Source organism: Thamnophis sirtalis, unplaced genomic scaffold, assembly GCF_051295495.1.
Source record: "Thamnophis sirtalis isolate CommonGarterSnake01/CBP01778 unplaced genomic scaffold, rThaSir2_p1.2 scaffold_3, whole genome shotgun sequence".
NCBI lineage: Eukaryota > Metazoa > Chordata > Lepidosauria > Squamata > Natricidae > Thamnophis > Thamnophis sirtalis.
In genome coordinates, this window is record NW_028261383.1 from 156743492 (window position 1) to 156759646 (window position 16155).

General features: G+C 40.6%; 1 protein-coding gene across 1 annotated transcript in view; it reads left to right on the forward strand.

Moving 5' to 3' along the window:
• The first annotated feature begins 4293 nt into the window (after positions 1-4293).
• The window catches only part of TSPAN31 (tetraspanin 31), a 34244-nt gene continuing 22382 nt past the window's right edge, over positions 4294-16155 (forward strand). Inside the window, exon 1 of the mRNA XM_087710535.1 lies at positions 4294-4534. Within this exon, the coding sequence (XP_087566661.1) occupies positions 4472-4534 (63 nt within the window). The 5' untranslated portion in view covers positions 4294-4471. The remainder of the gene's footprint in view (positions 4535-16155) is intronic.

The window sequence follows — 16155 nt, forward strand, 5'->3', positions numbered from 1 at the left end:
CAGGATTATTAATGCAATCAGGGTTAACATTAATAGAATCTTGCAAGACTGAAAGCATTTATTCTCTCCTCTCCTTTCACTCTCTGGGGAGGGCCCCTTCTTGAAACATTTCCCATGCCATCCCTCCTTTGGTGAGTTGAAGTTGTCCAGTCTGCAGCTGTCTCTCCTGTCTCCCAGTCATTCTCACACACCATTACAATAGTCCTTCCAATCTATGAAGTATCCAGTTTAGGCAGTTCCAATGATGGAAGGTCTGGAATGTATATCAACTCATATTTGAGTGTCTCCGGAATTAAACACAGGTGGCAGAAGTGGTGTGTCATGATGGCATGGACTCAAGGTAGCCTCAAGAGGAATGAAATCTGGAATCTACCTTCAGCATCAAAAGCAGCTTGATCCTGTACACAATGTTGATCACAGCCTCTGTAGGAAACAAGTCTAGGAAGCAATAGTCTACTTTTCCCAAAGGCCATGGCATTGCCATATACGCTGTCAACATCCACACCAAGTGTCCCATTACCAGGGAAGCCCTGGACTGCTAATGCTAATCAATGAAACTTTGCAGACTTCTTAGCATTTTGGAGCTGGACTTCGAGGACCTGGTGGCTTGTGATTCCTGCAGCAGCTTGTTTCTGGCCAGAATAGAGAACGCTAGTTGTAGTAATGGGAAACATTGGGTTGGAAATCATAATTTGCCACAAAGAGTGCCATTTGACTAAACACATGCTGGGCAATGTTATAGACAAACTCTGTAAATGTCAGAAGCTGCAGTCAACTGTCCTATTGGTACTTTGTCAATCTCTATATACATTTATACAATTGAGGATGGAGTGCCAATAGCATGGATCTGGAAACCCAGATTTTCAAACAGCACCTGCCAAAATCAGGTAAGTAAATGGTGGACTGCAATTGGAAATCAGATTCTAGCAATCCATGTGTGCAAAAAAAAAGTTCTGTAAAAAGAGCCAAGCCATCCCTTGTGCTCTGGAGTGAACTCTGAGCAAAACACAAAATATACCCAAGTAATGTTCAGTATTTCTGGGGTTTTGAAGGAACCAAAGACTTGGCTTTTGGTGAAGGTGACCGAAGATCCCTTTTCTTTTTTTTCTTTGTTGCTATCCAGAGGTGTAATCTCTGCCATCCTGGGGTGAGTGGGTGTTTCCTTCTTTATAAATGTATTAAACTATTTATAAAGTATAAAGTACCCAGAGTCGACCCAAGTCAGGCAGCATATAAATTTCATAAATAATCTTTTAAAACTGGGGTTTAGTGCTATAATATCTGTTGCACACTTTTAATCTGTAGAATTCTGGAATCTGGACAGATCTACAGGAAGGATCCTAGCAGACAGAGAAGACTGGGGTTACACAGAGAAATGTATCACAAATAACAGCCAAAACTCCAGTCACCATATTAACCACTAATTAATCTTTCCTCCATCAAAGGGTAGGATAAATTGCTTTTATATCACAGCAGCTAAAAACAACTGATCTTAAGTTATTATGAAGTGAACCCTATTACTTTAAATTATGGGCGAGCAGTTTGAGACTCTCAGACTAATGTTGGGAACCCTCCCACCAAGTTTAAAACCATCTGCAAGAGTTCTGTTCAGACTATTGATAAGAACTATCTGGCTCTTCCCTATGTTGTACTCTTAGAGATAGGAGTGTTATAAGAAAGAAAGAAACTGGTATCAGAGGGACATCAGTTGTCCCACTCCATTTGAGTTTTGCCACCACCTATTATAATGACCATATCCACATACAGTAGCTCCCAAGAGATTGCTAGATGAAAAGAAAAGAAAGGATATAAACTGGGGATAGACAATGTTTAAACAGTCTTATATTAAGCTTTAAGAGTTAACTTTATATGAATTAAAAGTAACACATTTGGAGCATTTTCAAAATTCACAATGCACATTTGAGGAAGCTAACAAAGAAGCAAAATAAAAGGCTGATGTAAGAAACAACAATACTATTCAAATAGGTGTGGTTGTTTGATTACTGAGAGTAATCAAGTGTGATGCAGCAGTTAAGGTGAAGGACTAAAAGTGAGGAGAGCCTTATTTACCATAGAAAAGTTCTGGATACTCTGGGCCTATAGTTGTCTCTCAGCTCACTCTCTCTCACAGAATTAGTATGGAGGGAGCAAATATGTACTGCTTTGAACTCATGAAACTAAAATGTTCCTTATCCTCTTTCATTTTAAGAATATTATTGCAACAACTCTGCTTTTTTAGTCTAATACAGTATCAGAACACCTATTTGCTATTAAAAAAACTGTTGAAATGAAAAATGAGAGACATCTATATGGGAGGTCAGTTTCTTCCCTAAGGAGTCACTTTACTGCAGTGAATTCAGGGACTGCTATTGAAATCAAGCACTGAAAGGTCATTTTACTGATGACACAATAAATGTTTATTCTGCCTATTCTTATATATTTGGTGATTGTTGGATATTCTCTCCCTCCCTCTTTATATAATTTGTTAAAATATGAAAAGATAAAACTTCAAAATATTACTGAGGGATGAAACTGATCTATTTCTGTTTGAAAATCGCATCATTTTCAATGTGCCTATACTTATCCTGAATATTGTCTCTTAAGACTTATGTGATAGAATATCAAAATTAAGATTTTAAAAAATGACTGCTACAAAGTATCTCTACACTTATATATCATGCATATAAATCTAATAAACCTAAACCTATTCTTAATGTAGGTCAGTAGTATTATCCCAATATTGCAGAACACTAATACAGTTGTGTAATAACCCATAGTTCTCATTCTGGACATACTAGGGGGGTATGGAAAAATAGTTCATGATACAGTTGGATTAAACTTTTACTTCTCTCTGGGAATAGTACACAACTTTCAGTAGACAACTGTCATGGGTAAAATCCATGCTAAATGTTTTGGAAACGGACCCTTAGGGTTGCAAACTGTATAAAACTATATCACACTTCTTTTTGGGACTCTTTGGGGGAAAAGAACTTAGGTGCTTTTAACTACCTTATGATATGCCTATGGCATATCTTAACAGTTTTGTTCTTCGTTCAGAGTGGTGAGGAACTGTTGTTATTTTTAGAATTTTTTGTTAGAGGATATGATAATGAGGACCACAAAAAGAGACTTAAGGTCTACATGCTGACCACTTACTGTAAATATTCTGCCAATTAAATAGTTTGTTGATTTGGGGGAAAAAATCCAAATATATTGAAGCCCGAGTTATATACATCAGTATTAATGAATTTATTTCCAAAGGTAAACATATACAACTGCCAATTCACAATATCTGAGTACAAAGTGCTTCCTTTGAAATAAGCAGAAGCACATTTATGATCTATTTAGAATTTCAGACAAAATCAATCCCAATATTATTGAGAATTATTATTAATCATCACAGTCAGCTAGATGTTCAGATTGGGTTTGGCATTTTTGTCTACCTGAGTCCTTACCAAGGATCTGGGATAGGCAAATCTGGATCTTTGACGGTGTTAACAGATATCGTCACAGGATGGAAGCCGTTCCATATTATTGTTGTTGTTGTTGTTATACGTTGAAGTTAGCCCAATTAAATGACTTACTCCAAAACCACGTGCAATGCATTTTCTTGTAAACATCTGTGTAACCCTTTCATTACCCTCAGCATTGAATTTATTCAGGAATAAATTTACACAGCTCCATTCTTATCTGTATGTACGAAACGCCCCTTTTATATAAGAATATTTGGAGCCCAATTTTTTTAACGTTAAAACTCTATAGTTTATATTAAAAATTTATTAAACAGAGTCTATGAGCTGATGACCTAGAGAAACTCAAAGGACAAAAAATGTCTTTGAGGGTTTTAAGGCATCACAAGCATCTTCAATTCTGCTGCAAAAGGCGCCATGGGAGCATTTCGGGAAACGGTTGCATCACCGCAGAAAATATTCAAACATTACACGGCAGAACGATGCTACTTTCCCATTTGTATGAGTGGAATATCATCTAAGAAAGAAATATAAACTATTTCAATAGACTATAAATAAAACAAAGCGCGTTATAAAAAGCGTCATTTCTCCATTAAGCCAGCCCAACTCAACAACCCGCCACTCCTGAAAATGGCAGCCTACAACCGGAAGTAACGACGACGTCACGTCATTGTTTTTCAAAAGCTCATCTCTGTGGTTGGGTTACGCATCTTCCGTATTTTTTTAACTTCAGAACCCGGATGGAGACGGCCGACTCCCCAGGGGCAGCGCGTCTCACTCCAAGGGCGCCTGCGCCTGCGGCGGATGAGTGTAGGCGTTCTATCGAGAGAATGCGCCGAGCCGGCAGGCAGCACTGAGTATCGGTGCGCAAGCGCGGTGGAAGCAGGCCGGGATTTAAAGGGGTAGTGTCCGCGGGTGCTGCCCCTTGGGGGGGCGGGAGGAAAGTCTCAGTTCGGCGTTTTCAGAGGCGAGTGGGCTTTGTTCCTCCTTGTTTGGAAAACATGGTTTGCGGGGGCTTCGCCTGCTCACGCAATGCTCTGTGCGCCCTCAACGTCGTTTACGTGGTGAGTATAACACCCGTTGGGACGGCTGCTTTGCTTCTTCCCGGACGTAGCTTGGAAAGGAGAAGAGCGTGGAGTTCCTATGGAGGGAAAGGGAGGTGGGGGGGGGGGGGCGGATTCAGGGAGAAAAAAGCTTGTGTGCGCGCGCGTGTGTGTGTGCGCGCATGATGATGGGGGGGGGGGGAGAACCCCACCCATAATGGGATTGCTGGGTGCCCCGGTAGGAGCTTGGATTTAGGGACCAAAAAATCTGGCCAGGTCTTTCTCTGAGTGTATTCTTGAGGAGGAGGATGTGTGTGCCTGTGTGTGTGTGTGTGTGTTGGAAGGGAGCTGGAGGTAATTTTTAGAGGAAAATAAATAAGAGCTGGGTGAAGGGATGACCTCACTGCTTCTGCCTAGAGCAGTTGCCCCAATCTGGTGACCTTCGATTGTGTTGGAATGCAGCTAGTCTTCGATTTACGACCACAACGGAGCCCAGAGTTTATGTTGCTAAGGGGGGTAATTTGTTCAGACACCTTTGCCCCATTTTGTGACTTTTCTCGCCACATCTGTTAAATGAATCACTGCAGTGGTTAAATTAGCCACACACGGTGGTTAGTGAATCTAGCTTCCCCATTGACTTCGCTTGTTGGAAGCTCAGCAAAGATGATCGCATAACCCTGGGACACTGCAACTGTCGTAAATATGAACCATTTGTCAAGCAGCCGAATGCAAACATGTGACCGTGGGGATGCTGCAATGGTCTTAAGTGTGAAAAATGTTCATAAGTCACTTCAAACGGTCACGAAATGAACTGTTGTAAGTTGAGGACTGCCTGTATAGTCTCCAGAGTTTCTAACTCATATGGCAGGAAATGTTGAGGGGGATTGTGGTCCCCTACAGCAGAGCAGATGGAGAAAGGCTAAGATTAATCTGTGAGAGAGTGCATGGTAGGAAAAAAAGAAATTTGTTTTGTCTGACTGTTTTTATGGGCCAGGAAATTATAGAATAGTAAGAAGAGAAGCTATAAATCCTGCATACTTTGTTTGCAAGCATTTTGGGGGAAGGTGATGGTGGGTAATGGGTTGGCCCCAGAAGAGTTGGACTAAACATATGTCCTGTCAGGATTGCATAGAATGAGAAGCTTGCGATATTTACCTAAGAAAACCTGGCTCTGCAAATTTGAAACCTTGCCTCAAATGTCCCTTGACTGCTAGCAGCTGACCAAACCTTCTCTTCTTGTTTGCTGACCTGTGTTTTGTCAGATCTGGTAAATAAGTTACAAAGATTATGTGTCATTTGACTGGGTCTCTGGCTACACTGCAGGAACCTCTGGGAAACTTTGAAGAAATAAGAATTACCAATACCTAACTCAAACAAGAGCAGAACAGAAAATGACTGGTTTAATAGCACTTTAATAGTTTTCCTTGTACAATGGCAGAAAATGCTCTTATTTAAAAATGCAAGACTGGCATTAGGGAGACTGAGATTCTAATCCATCCTCAGCTACAGAAGTTATTAGGTAACCGGGCCACTCACTCTCTTGCAATGCAACCTACCTCACATGGTTGTGATAGGGAAATGGGAGAAAGGAATGCTATGTGTGCTGCACAAAGGTAGATTATAAACCTAACAAATCAACAAATGAACTTTTCTCCTTCCTTTGAGAAAGACAAGAAGCCTAAGGTAAATTAAGTATGGATAGTAAGAATTTGTTGGACTTCATATGTTGTGCTGTAAGAGGTTTTGCAGTGCTGGAATCCTGGTGAAAGAAAGAACTTTGAAAGACTCTGATTTTAAATAATGTAAGTTGCATTCAGCATCAATGGACAGAATCTTTATAACTGAGGAAACCTATTTAAAATCATAAGAAGTGGGGCAGATTCTGTGTTGGATAACCTGATTCCATTTTCACAGAACAGACAGCTCAGCTGCATTTTTCATGCAATTAGAAATTTTTGAAAGCAGAGCTACTGCTCTCAAAGCAGATTACATGTATTTGTTGTTTTAGATATTGCGAACTATACAGTGGAAAATCATGGCCAGAAGAGAACATTGGGTCAAGTTATCGTTAATGCTTCGTTACACAGAATGGTATCTGCCTGACCATTTTTCTATAAGTAGTAGACAGACTAATTGAGCTGGAAGGGACATGGGGGGGTCTTCTTGTCCCAACGCCTTGCTCAAGCAGGAGATGCTAGAGATACCATTCCAGAGAAATGCTTGTCAAAGCTCTTCTTAAAAACCTCCAGTGTTGGAGCACCCACAACTTCTGGAAGCAAGCTGATTAATTGTTCTGTCAGGAAATTTCTCTTTAGTTCTAGGTTGAATCTCTCTTTGATAAATGTTCATCTGTTAGTTCTTTTCCTGCCTTCAGGTGCTTTGTATTGGAGAATAGGTTGACCCTTCTCTTCATTGTGACAGCCCCTTAGATATGGGAACACTGCTATCATGTCATCTATAGGCCTTCTCCTCATTAAACTAGACATACCCAATTCCTGCAACTGCTCCTCATATGTATTTAGCCTTCAGTCCTGCCAGGAGACTGATAGATCTGTTAGTTCTTGTCCTGCATTCAGGTGCTTTGGAGAATAGGTTGAACCCCTCTTCTTTGTGGCATTCCAATAGCAATAGCAGTTATATACCGCTTCATAGGGCTTTCAGCCCTCTCTAAGCGGTTTACAGAGTCAGCATATTGCCCCCACAGTCTGGGTCCTCATTTCACCCACCTCGGAAGGATGCAAGGCTGAGTCAACCTTGAGCCGGTGAGATTAGAACCGCTGAACTGCAGATAACAGTCAGCTGAAGTGGCCTGCAGTACTGCACCCTAACCACTGCACCACCTCGGCTCTTATAAATAAATATTGGAAGATTGCTATTACATAATATTGTATATTATATAATATTATACAATATTGTAAGGTGCTGTTGAGTACAGAAACAGATGCTTGAACTTGCAAGGCAGGGGGGGGGAATCAAATAATGCTTGGTACACTGTTTAAATAGGGAGTGTGTTCTTCCTTTTCAAAATTGACTAAAGACCTTTTTCAGCATAAAGTTTCACATCCTGATTAAGTGGGACTAAAGCACAGCTCATACATTTTATTTATATGTGAGCCTGGATCACCTCTACCCAAATGGCCACATAATTTTTGAAATTTTAAAATATGCAAGTTGATTCACACAAAGACTGATCCATCATAGTGGCCAGGCCTAAAATATAATTATCAGAAAGTATGGTGGGTAGGAAATTGTTGAGATTATAGTGGGGGGAGGTAGTCAGAATAGTTGTCATTCACAAGCCACAAACATATTACTCGAGATGAAGGCATTCTTTTCCTTTATGGGCATCTCTAGCTGATTTGTACAGCTATACCCCCTTCCCCAATTATTTATTTTCTACTGCCCAATGATAAAATTGAAATCCACCTCTCTGCTGCCCAGATAAAAAGCTAAAATAAAGAGAAGAATGGGATTACTGTACTAAAGAAATGTCAAAGAAGATGGCCACATTGACTGCAATTACTCTGGTAGCTTCTGGTCAGTGAAAAATATCAAATGTCTCATGATTTCAATAATTGCAGTATCTTCATACACAATTTAGAGGCATTTGATATTTTTCAGTCAAATGAATTTATTTTTAGCCAACCAGGTTTATTTTGACACATAGCTATACTTGATACAAGTTGATACGTTGTAAAACTTCATCTAATGGAGCATCCAGTACCTTAGCTAAAACGGGCCTCGCCTGCAAATGTTTGTAGCAAAGGCTTTACAAAATATTTCTGCATCAAAGTAAATGTGGTTAGTATATTTCCCTGAATAATTTTACAGTTTGTTTGCTGCTTTAAGAAAACAAGTTCCTAGCATTTATTGTTGCAGTTATACCCACAAGTAGCAGATTTACCTGTCATTTCCACAAACCAGATGAATAGATATAAAATCTAACCCACTTCAGATTTCCGGAGAAGAAATAGCAAACTCCACTCAAAGCAGATCCGACAGTTGCAGCATAATGAAGAACTGGCGAGTAGATCAGTTCTCTGTAATTCCTTTCCAGTTGAGATGAGTTGAGATCACTCACAAGTGCTCCAGACAGTTGCTTCTTGTCAGGAGAATGCAAGATAGCAGCAGATTTAGAGCTCTAGGAGACTAGAAACAATAGTCATCCTTTTGCTCAAAACCACAGTTGGTACTTTCAAAAGGATACTTGGGGTTGCATGCTTCCTTTTCTAATTACTTAAAGAAATTACTTGTTAACCGCTTTTCAGTTATTAGAAGACTTTGGATTTATATATTTTACAGCACTGTGAGTTTCCTCCAATCTTCAGCAAAAAAAAAGTTTTAAATACAAGTTTGAGGAACTTTAAGAAAATATTTTGGAATAAACATCAAAAGATGATTAAGTTTAAGTTTTATTTTATTTATATGCCGCCCTATTCCCTAAAAGGGACTCAGGGCGGCGAACAACTTAAACTTAAAGAGCCAAAGTGGCGCAGTGGTTAAATGCAGCACTGCAGGCTACTGCTAGATCAGCAGGTCAGCGGTTCAAATCTCACCGGCTCAGGGTTGACTCAGCCTTCCATCCTTCCGAGGTGGGTAAAATGAGGACCCAGATTGTTGGGGGCAATATGCTGACTCTCTGTAAACCGCTTAGAGAGGCCTGAAAGGCCTATGAAGCGGTATATAAGTCTACTGCTATTAAACGGGAAGGGGAAACATACAAGTACAAAATAAACATTTAAAATGACCACACCTGTCGAGAGAGGAAGGGAGCTCATCAACCCCAGGCCTGCCGACACAGCCAGGTTTTAACGGCTTTTCGGAAAGCAGGGAGAGAGGTGAGGGTCTGAATCTCCGCGGGGAGTTTGTTCCAAAGGGCTGGAGCTGCAACAGAGAAGGCCCTCCCCCGGGTCGTAGCCAGATGGCATTGGCTGGTGGATGGAACCCGGAGGAGGCTGACCCTGTGCGATCTAATGGGTCTTTGGGAGGTAATTGGCAGCAGGCGGTCTCTCAAGTACCCAGGTCCAATACCATGAAGGGCTTTATAAGTGATAACTAGCACCTTGAAGCGTATCCGGAGACCGATTGGAAGCCAGTGCAGCTCGCGGAGGATAGGTGTGACGTGGGTGTATCGAGGTACACCCACAATCGCTTGCGCGGCCGCATTCTGGACCAGTTGAAGTCTCCGAATGCTCTTCAAGGGCTGCCCCATGTAGAGCGCATTGCAGATTAGAAGTTTGATTTTGAAAAGTTACAAATGAATTAAAGAGCCAGATTGATTTTAAATAAGATTTTATAATTAATTAAAAGAATCCTTTCCCACAGGAAAATGCTTTTGTTTTGAATTCTCTTAAAAAACATGATGGGATCAGACTTTGAAGGTTGGATACTAGAGGAAACTAGAAACAACTAAAGATTACAATTAAAGGAGAAAAACATTTATATTTGACTTTACTAATAAGAATGAAGCAAAATATTTTAACATTGGACATCTTAAAGGATATTTTTGCACAGTGATATTTTAAAAGAATATTAATTTAACAATTGTCTGTCTCTATAGATAGATAGATAGATAGATAGATAGATAGATAGATAGATAGATAGATAGATAGATAGATAGATAGATAGGAACAAAAAAAATCAAGTTCTAGGACATTAGGGACTAAAGACCAAGACTGTCAAAAGTAAAAGGAAGGAATGTAAAATTAGTGTATTTGGTCAAGGTTGAAATAGAAAATTACTATCTCTGGTAACCTTGCTGATCAGGACTGAATGACCAGGTTTTAAGGATTTGTTAAAAGATATGAGATGTGGAAAGAAAAGATCATTTGAATTTTAAGCAAAGGCAATAAGATACTAAAATTGTTTATATTTGGGATTAGGTCTTTATGTATTTCTTTTTCTTGATTATTTTTTCTTTCCATTCGATTTTTTTCCATTTTTATTTGCGCACTTTCTATTTTTCTTTAATTTTTGTCTAGTTTTTATATTTTTATTGCAACTTTTAATAAAATTACTATATTAGAAAAGAAAATTAACACATTTCTTCCCCTCTGCTTCCTACTTAGTGCAGAAATTTCAGAACTGTTACATTCTTCAAAGGATGGCTTTTTTAGTAATAGATTGAATATCTCCTACGCTGAAAATGTTATATACTGCTAAAATTCTTCTGATGTTCAATCAAAATCTGCTTTTTAATTTTACTATTCATTAGACTTAATGCTATCTTCTAGGTTAAAAATTTGTTTATATAATTTATATAGCTATCTGGTGTCACAGCAGTAACTCTAGGTTAACAAAGGGTTAAAACCCCAAACAGATATACAATAAATATATAAATAATTGTCTCAAAAATGGTACTATAACATGTGCAAGAGTTAAAAATAATCCCACCATTCTGATTTAGTCGGTAAAGCATAACTTGTACATTTTATTTATATTTGAGCCTCCTTCCTGATTCATCGCTACCAGAATATCCACGTATTTTTGAAATTTTAAAATATGCAAGTTGATTCACACAAGGACTAACCCATCTTACTAGCCAGGCCTAAAATATAATTATCGGACAGAATAATGGATAGGAAATCTTTGATAGTACAGATAGTCCTTGTCAATTGAGCCCTACATTCCTGATGTTAAATTGGGTTGTTAAGTGAAACATTACAGTTGTTAAGTTAGTGTCATGGTTGTTAAGTGAACCTGGCCGCCCCATTGATTTTACTTGTAATAAAGTTGCAAAAGGGTAGTAACATTACTCCAACCATCATAACCTTGAGTCAGCTGCCAAGTGCCTGAATTTTGATCACTTGACAATGGGAATGTGCAATGTTTGTAAGTGTGAAAAATGATCATAAGTCACTTTTTTCAGTGCCATTGTAACTTTGAATGGTCACTAAATGAACTGTTGTCAGTCGACAATTATCTGTATAGTCTGTGGGGAAGGGAGAGGGTTAAATTTCTCATTCCCAATTCACAAGTTGCAAACACCTTACTGAGAATGATGACATTAGTTTCCTTTTTGGGCATCCCTGCAGCCATATTGTACAATCATACCCTCCTCCCCCACTTACTTACTGTTTATTGCATAATTACACTTAGTTATTACATTAATTCTGTCACGGTCATTAGTTTTATTAGGTAAGACTTACAGGAAATGGCAACCATATGAGCTAATTCTACATTATTGTAAGCCATACAGGTAGTCCTCAACTTATAGCAATTCATCTAGTAACCGTTTAAAGTTACAACATCACTGGAAAAAGTGATTTATGAACATTTTTAACGACCATTGCAGCATCCCCATGGACATGTGATTTACATTCAGAGGCTTGACAACTGATTCGTATTTATGAAGGTTGTAGTGTCCTGGGGTCATGTGATCACCTTTTGCGACTTTCTGTCAGGCAAAGTCAATGGGGAAGCCAGATTCACTTAATAACCACGTTATTAAATTAACCATGGAAGTGATTCAGTTAACAAATGTGGCAAATAAAATCATCAAATGTGACAAAACTCACTTAACAAATTTTTCACTTAGCAACATAAATTCTGGGCTCAATTGTGGTCTTAAGTTGAGGACCACCTGGAATAGAGTCTTGTAAGTCTGAAAGTACAAATATCCCACTATCCCACTGTTAAAAAGGTTTGAGAAGTTGTTGGGTGGGTCCTGGAATTCTTTGCCAATTGTGTATCTGCAGGTTCCGTCTTCTCTTATCTGATTGTTCCCTAGGTAGCATCTCTGTCCCCTCTCTGCCTCATTCTCACATACAATTACCTCATCCTTGCTCTCTATAGGTCATTATATTTCCAGCATTTTTTGAAAAAGTGATTACTCGTTTTAGGAATCAAAATTGGGGTGGTACCCCAATGGTACAGCATTTTAATACTAGTTCTCTCTGAGGGTATAAAAGCGTTTAATGCTTTGTGAAAGTCCAACAGAGTGGGGCCACCCGTATTCTAAAGAGCTGCTGTTCCTTAGAACAGGCGCCAAAACAGAGAAAAAGTTTAGATCCAGTGGTGGGATTCAGCCAGTTTGCACCAGTTCAGGCGAACTGGATGTTAATTTTGCATCTGGTTCGCTGAACTGGTTGTTGCATGGACTGGATGGCCCCACCCACTCCGCCCTCGTCTCCATGTGGTCCATTTATCAGGCCAGGTAAGTACAGAGTCCACGTGGAAGCTCTGCGAGGGCAAAAAACAGGCCTCCCAGAAGTCTGGAAACATGCGTGTTTCCTGCCTCCAGAGGGACTCTGGAGCCCGGGGAGGCCACTTTCACCCTTCTGGAGGCTCATGGAAAGTCTCCTGAGCCTAGGGAGGGTGAAAAACGGGCCTCCCAGAAGTACCAGAAGCCTGAAAATGGGCCCATTTCCCGCCTCCGGAGCCCCGGGGAGGCTGTTTTCGCCCTTCTGGAGGTTCGGGGAAAGCCTCCGGAGTCTGTGGAGAGCGAAAATGCCCCCTCCCACCATGGTGCAGGAGGCCAAGTAGGCCACGCCCACCCAGCAACCAGGCAGAGAACTGGTTGCTAACTTTTTTCAATCCCACCCCTGCTTAGATCCCACAAGGTAACTCTGCCCAACAGAATAGACATGGAGCATGTCAATCCTGCTAGTTCTGTGCGGTGGGAGAGACAGGTGACTCTGGCGCTGTGCTGTGTAGGTGGTAAAGTAAGTGTCAGCGTTCCAAGTATCATGCAGAATTAAATCAGAGTCCAAGGCAAAAGGATCCTTTTTGTTCCAATTTAATAAGACAGACATCTTAGGCACATCTGTGTTATGGTTCCAATACTGGAAATGACATCAGGATTCCACCCAGTTAAAAGTTCATGATCTTGTCCCCACACCCACAATCCATCACGTGGTCCAATCTTCTTCTTCCACGCCCAGCTACTTCCCACCAGGTGTGAAAGTCCGGAGACAAAGGATGACCTTGGCTTCTAGTAAAAAATGAAAACAATACATTCCACAATCTCACTCCTGTCTATTCCTCCCTCCCATTGACTATACTTAAAGAAACAGCATAATGAAATAAGATAAAGTGTGGCCTGCCACAATTCTAAAAGGAATATAAATGCAGGCCTGACAGTAAGTGACAGCCAGCATCTTGAATTCTACCCAGAAGTTTACTGTAAGTCATGGTGGCTCATGGAACAGAGGTGATTCATGAGCATATTGTGATATGTCCCCAAACATCCATGATGCTGCATTCTGGACTAGTTGTGAAACCTCCTCAAGAGCAGGCATTATAGTAATCAAACCAGTGGAGTCACTAGGGCCTCTCAGTCCAGAAATGGATGCAATTGACACACAAGGCAAAGAACTGTGAAGAGGCTCTCCTAGTCAGGGAAGCCGTCTACTTTTTTAACAGGAGCCCTGAGTCCAGGAGAAATCCCCAAACTGCAAACCAGTTCTGTCTGAGGGAGTGCAACCCCACTCAGAACCAAAGATGGAAAATCTCAGGATCTGGAAGGTTAAGTGCTCACTGTAGCTACTTGGTCTTGCCAAGGTTGAACTGAAGCATGATGTTCTTCACCCACCCTTCACAGACTCCAGACATTGGGAAAGAACCTTGGCAGCATCTCTTGGTCAGTCTGGAGTAGAGATGCATGATTTTATGTATAATCTGTATGACACAGTATAACCCTGTGCCAATGGATAGCCTTCCCCAGCAGCTTCACATAGATTCTAAACAGGGGTAGGATATGGTAGAGCTCTGATCGAACACCACAAAGTGGGGACATCAGGCTCAATCCTCTCACTTCCCCATCTGGTCAACACTGACTGGAACTGATTCCAGAGAAAGGAGAAAAAACATTTTAATAGCAATAGCAATAGCACTTAAAATTATATACCGCTTCATAGTCCTTTTACAGCCCTTTCCAAACGGTTTATAAAGTCAGCATATTGCCTCCAACAATTTTCACATAAGTATGCATTCAAGATGGAAGGCTGAGTCAACCTTGAGCCAGTGAGATTTGAAGTGCTGAACTGCAACTAGCAGTCAGCTGAAGTAGCCTGCAGTATTGCACTCTAACCACTGCACCACTTCGGCTTTACTGTGTGTCTCGCACTTCCAGTCCCCTGAACTGGTCCAGAAAGATAACTATAATCAATAGTATTGAAAGCTGATGAGAGATCAAGGAGGACCAGGATAGATACACTGTACTGCTCCCATCTCAAACGCAACAGAGGTCGTTGACAAGCATAACCAGTGCCTTTTGAATGCTGTAACCAGATCTGAATCCTGATTTAAAAGAGTCCAAATAATCTGCTTCCTTGAGTGCCTTCTGGAACTGCAAGCCACCAACCTTCTCAACAACCTATCCTAAAAGACCCAAAGGTGCTTTTTCCCAGAGGCAACTGGATTTTCAAATCTCACCGGCTCAAGGTCGACTCAGCCTTCCATCCTTCTGAAGTGGGTGAAATGAGGACCCAGATTGTGGGGGCAGGTTGCTGACTCAAGTTGCTAAAAAATTTGTAAACCGCTTAGAGAGGTCTGAAAGCCCTATTAAGCGGTATAGAAGTGTAATAAATAAATAAATAAATTTTCTTGTTTTTCTTTGAAGGTATTTCGCTTCCCATATCCAAGAAGCTTCTTTAGCTCTGACTGGATGGTGGGGAATGGAAAGATTTATACTCCTTGCAGACAGCTGGTCAACCTAGGTGACAAGGCTTTTCTGCAAGGAGCATAAATCTTTCCATTCGCCTCCATCCAGTCAGAGCTGAAGAAGCTTCTTGGATGAAAAGCGAAACCTCTTCAAAGAAAAACAAGAAAGTCTAGTTGCCTCTTAAAAAAGCATCTTGGGGACAACCATGACCTAGATGACCGAGAATCTCCATAGAGTTTCCTAATAGAGGAAGGTTAGAGACGGGATGGAAGACAGTCTGCTCTCTTTGGTGGTATAGTCCTGCGAATGCTTAAAAAAAGTTAATGTGTCTCTTAAGCTTCGCCACTTTAAATGAAATCTACTTTCTTCAAGTTCTCCCTAGGCCTTGTTTGACTGTCGTTACCTTCCTAGCTAGATTAAAGCTAGATTAATAGATGGTTAATAATAGATAATGGCAGTGGTGGGATACAGATAATTTAACAACCGGTTCTCTGCTCTAAAGACCAGCCGGGTGGGCGTGGCTTGGTGATCATGTGACTGGGTGGGTGTGGCCAACTCAACATCACTCACATCGATGGGCCTTCGCCTTAGCTGTTACAATGTAATAAGGGTTAACCGGAGAGGCAGTTTCTATAAGCAGGGCAATAAAGATTAGGCTAGAAACAACACCAGAATGTTTCCTTCCTGCCTTCCTTACAGGATTAGCCCTGTGAAGTGGGAAAAAACAAAGGGAAATTTCTTCCAACAACCGGTTCTCTGAACTGCTTAGAAAGTTAACAACCGGTTCTCTCGGATAGGTGCGAATTGGCTGAATCCCACCACTGGATAGTTGCCAGAACAACCAGTATTGGTCAACTAGAAAGTCAGATTCCCCTGAGTTGCTACTGTACTGTGAAGCTATGGTAGCTTTTCCTTCAAACTCAGGCCTGCCCACAAATTACTATTAGTGTTCTAATTGACTGTTTTAATTGCTTTCAGTGGCTGTAATTTCTAATTTTTGTTGTATTTAATTATGTAAGCTGCCCTTACATAAGTCAGT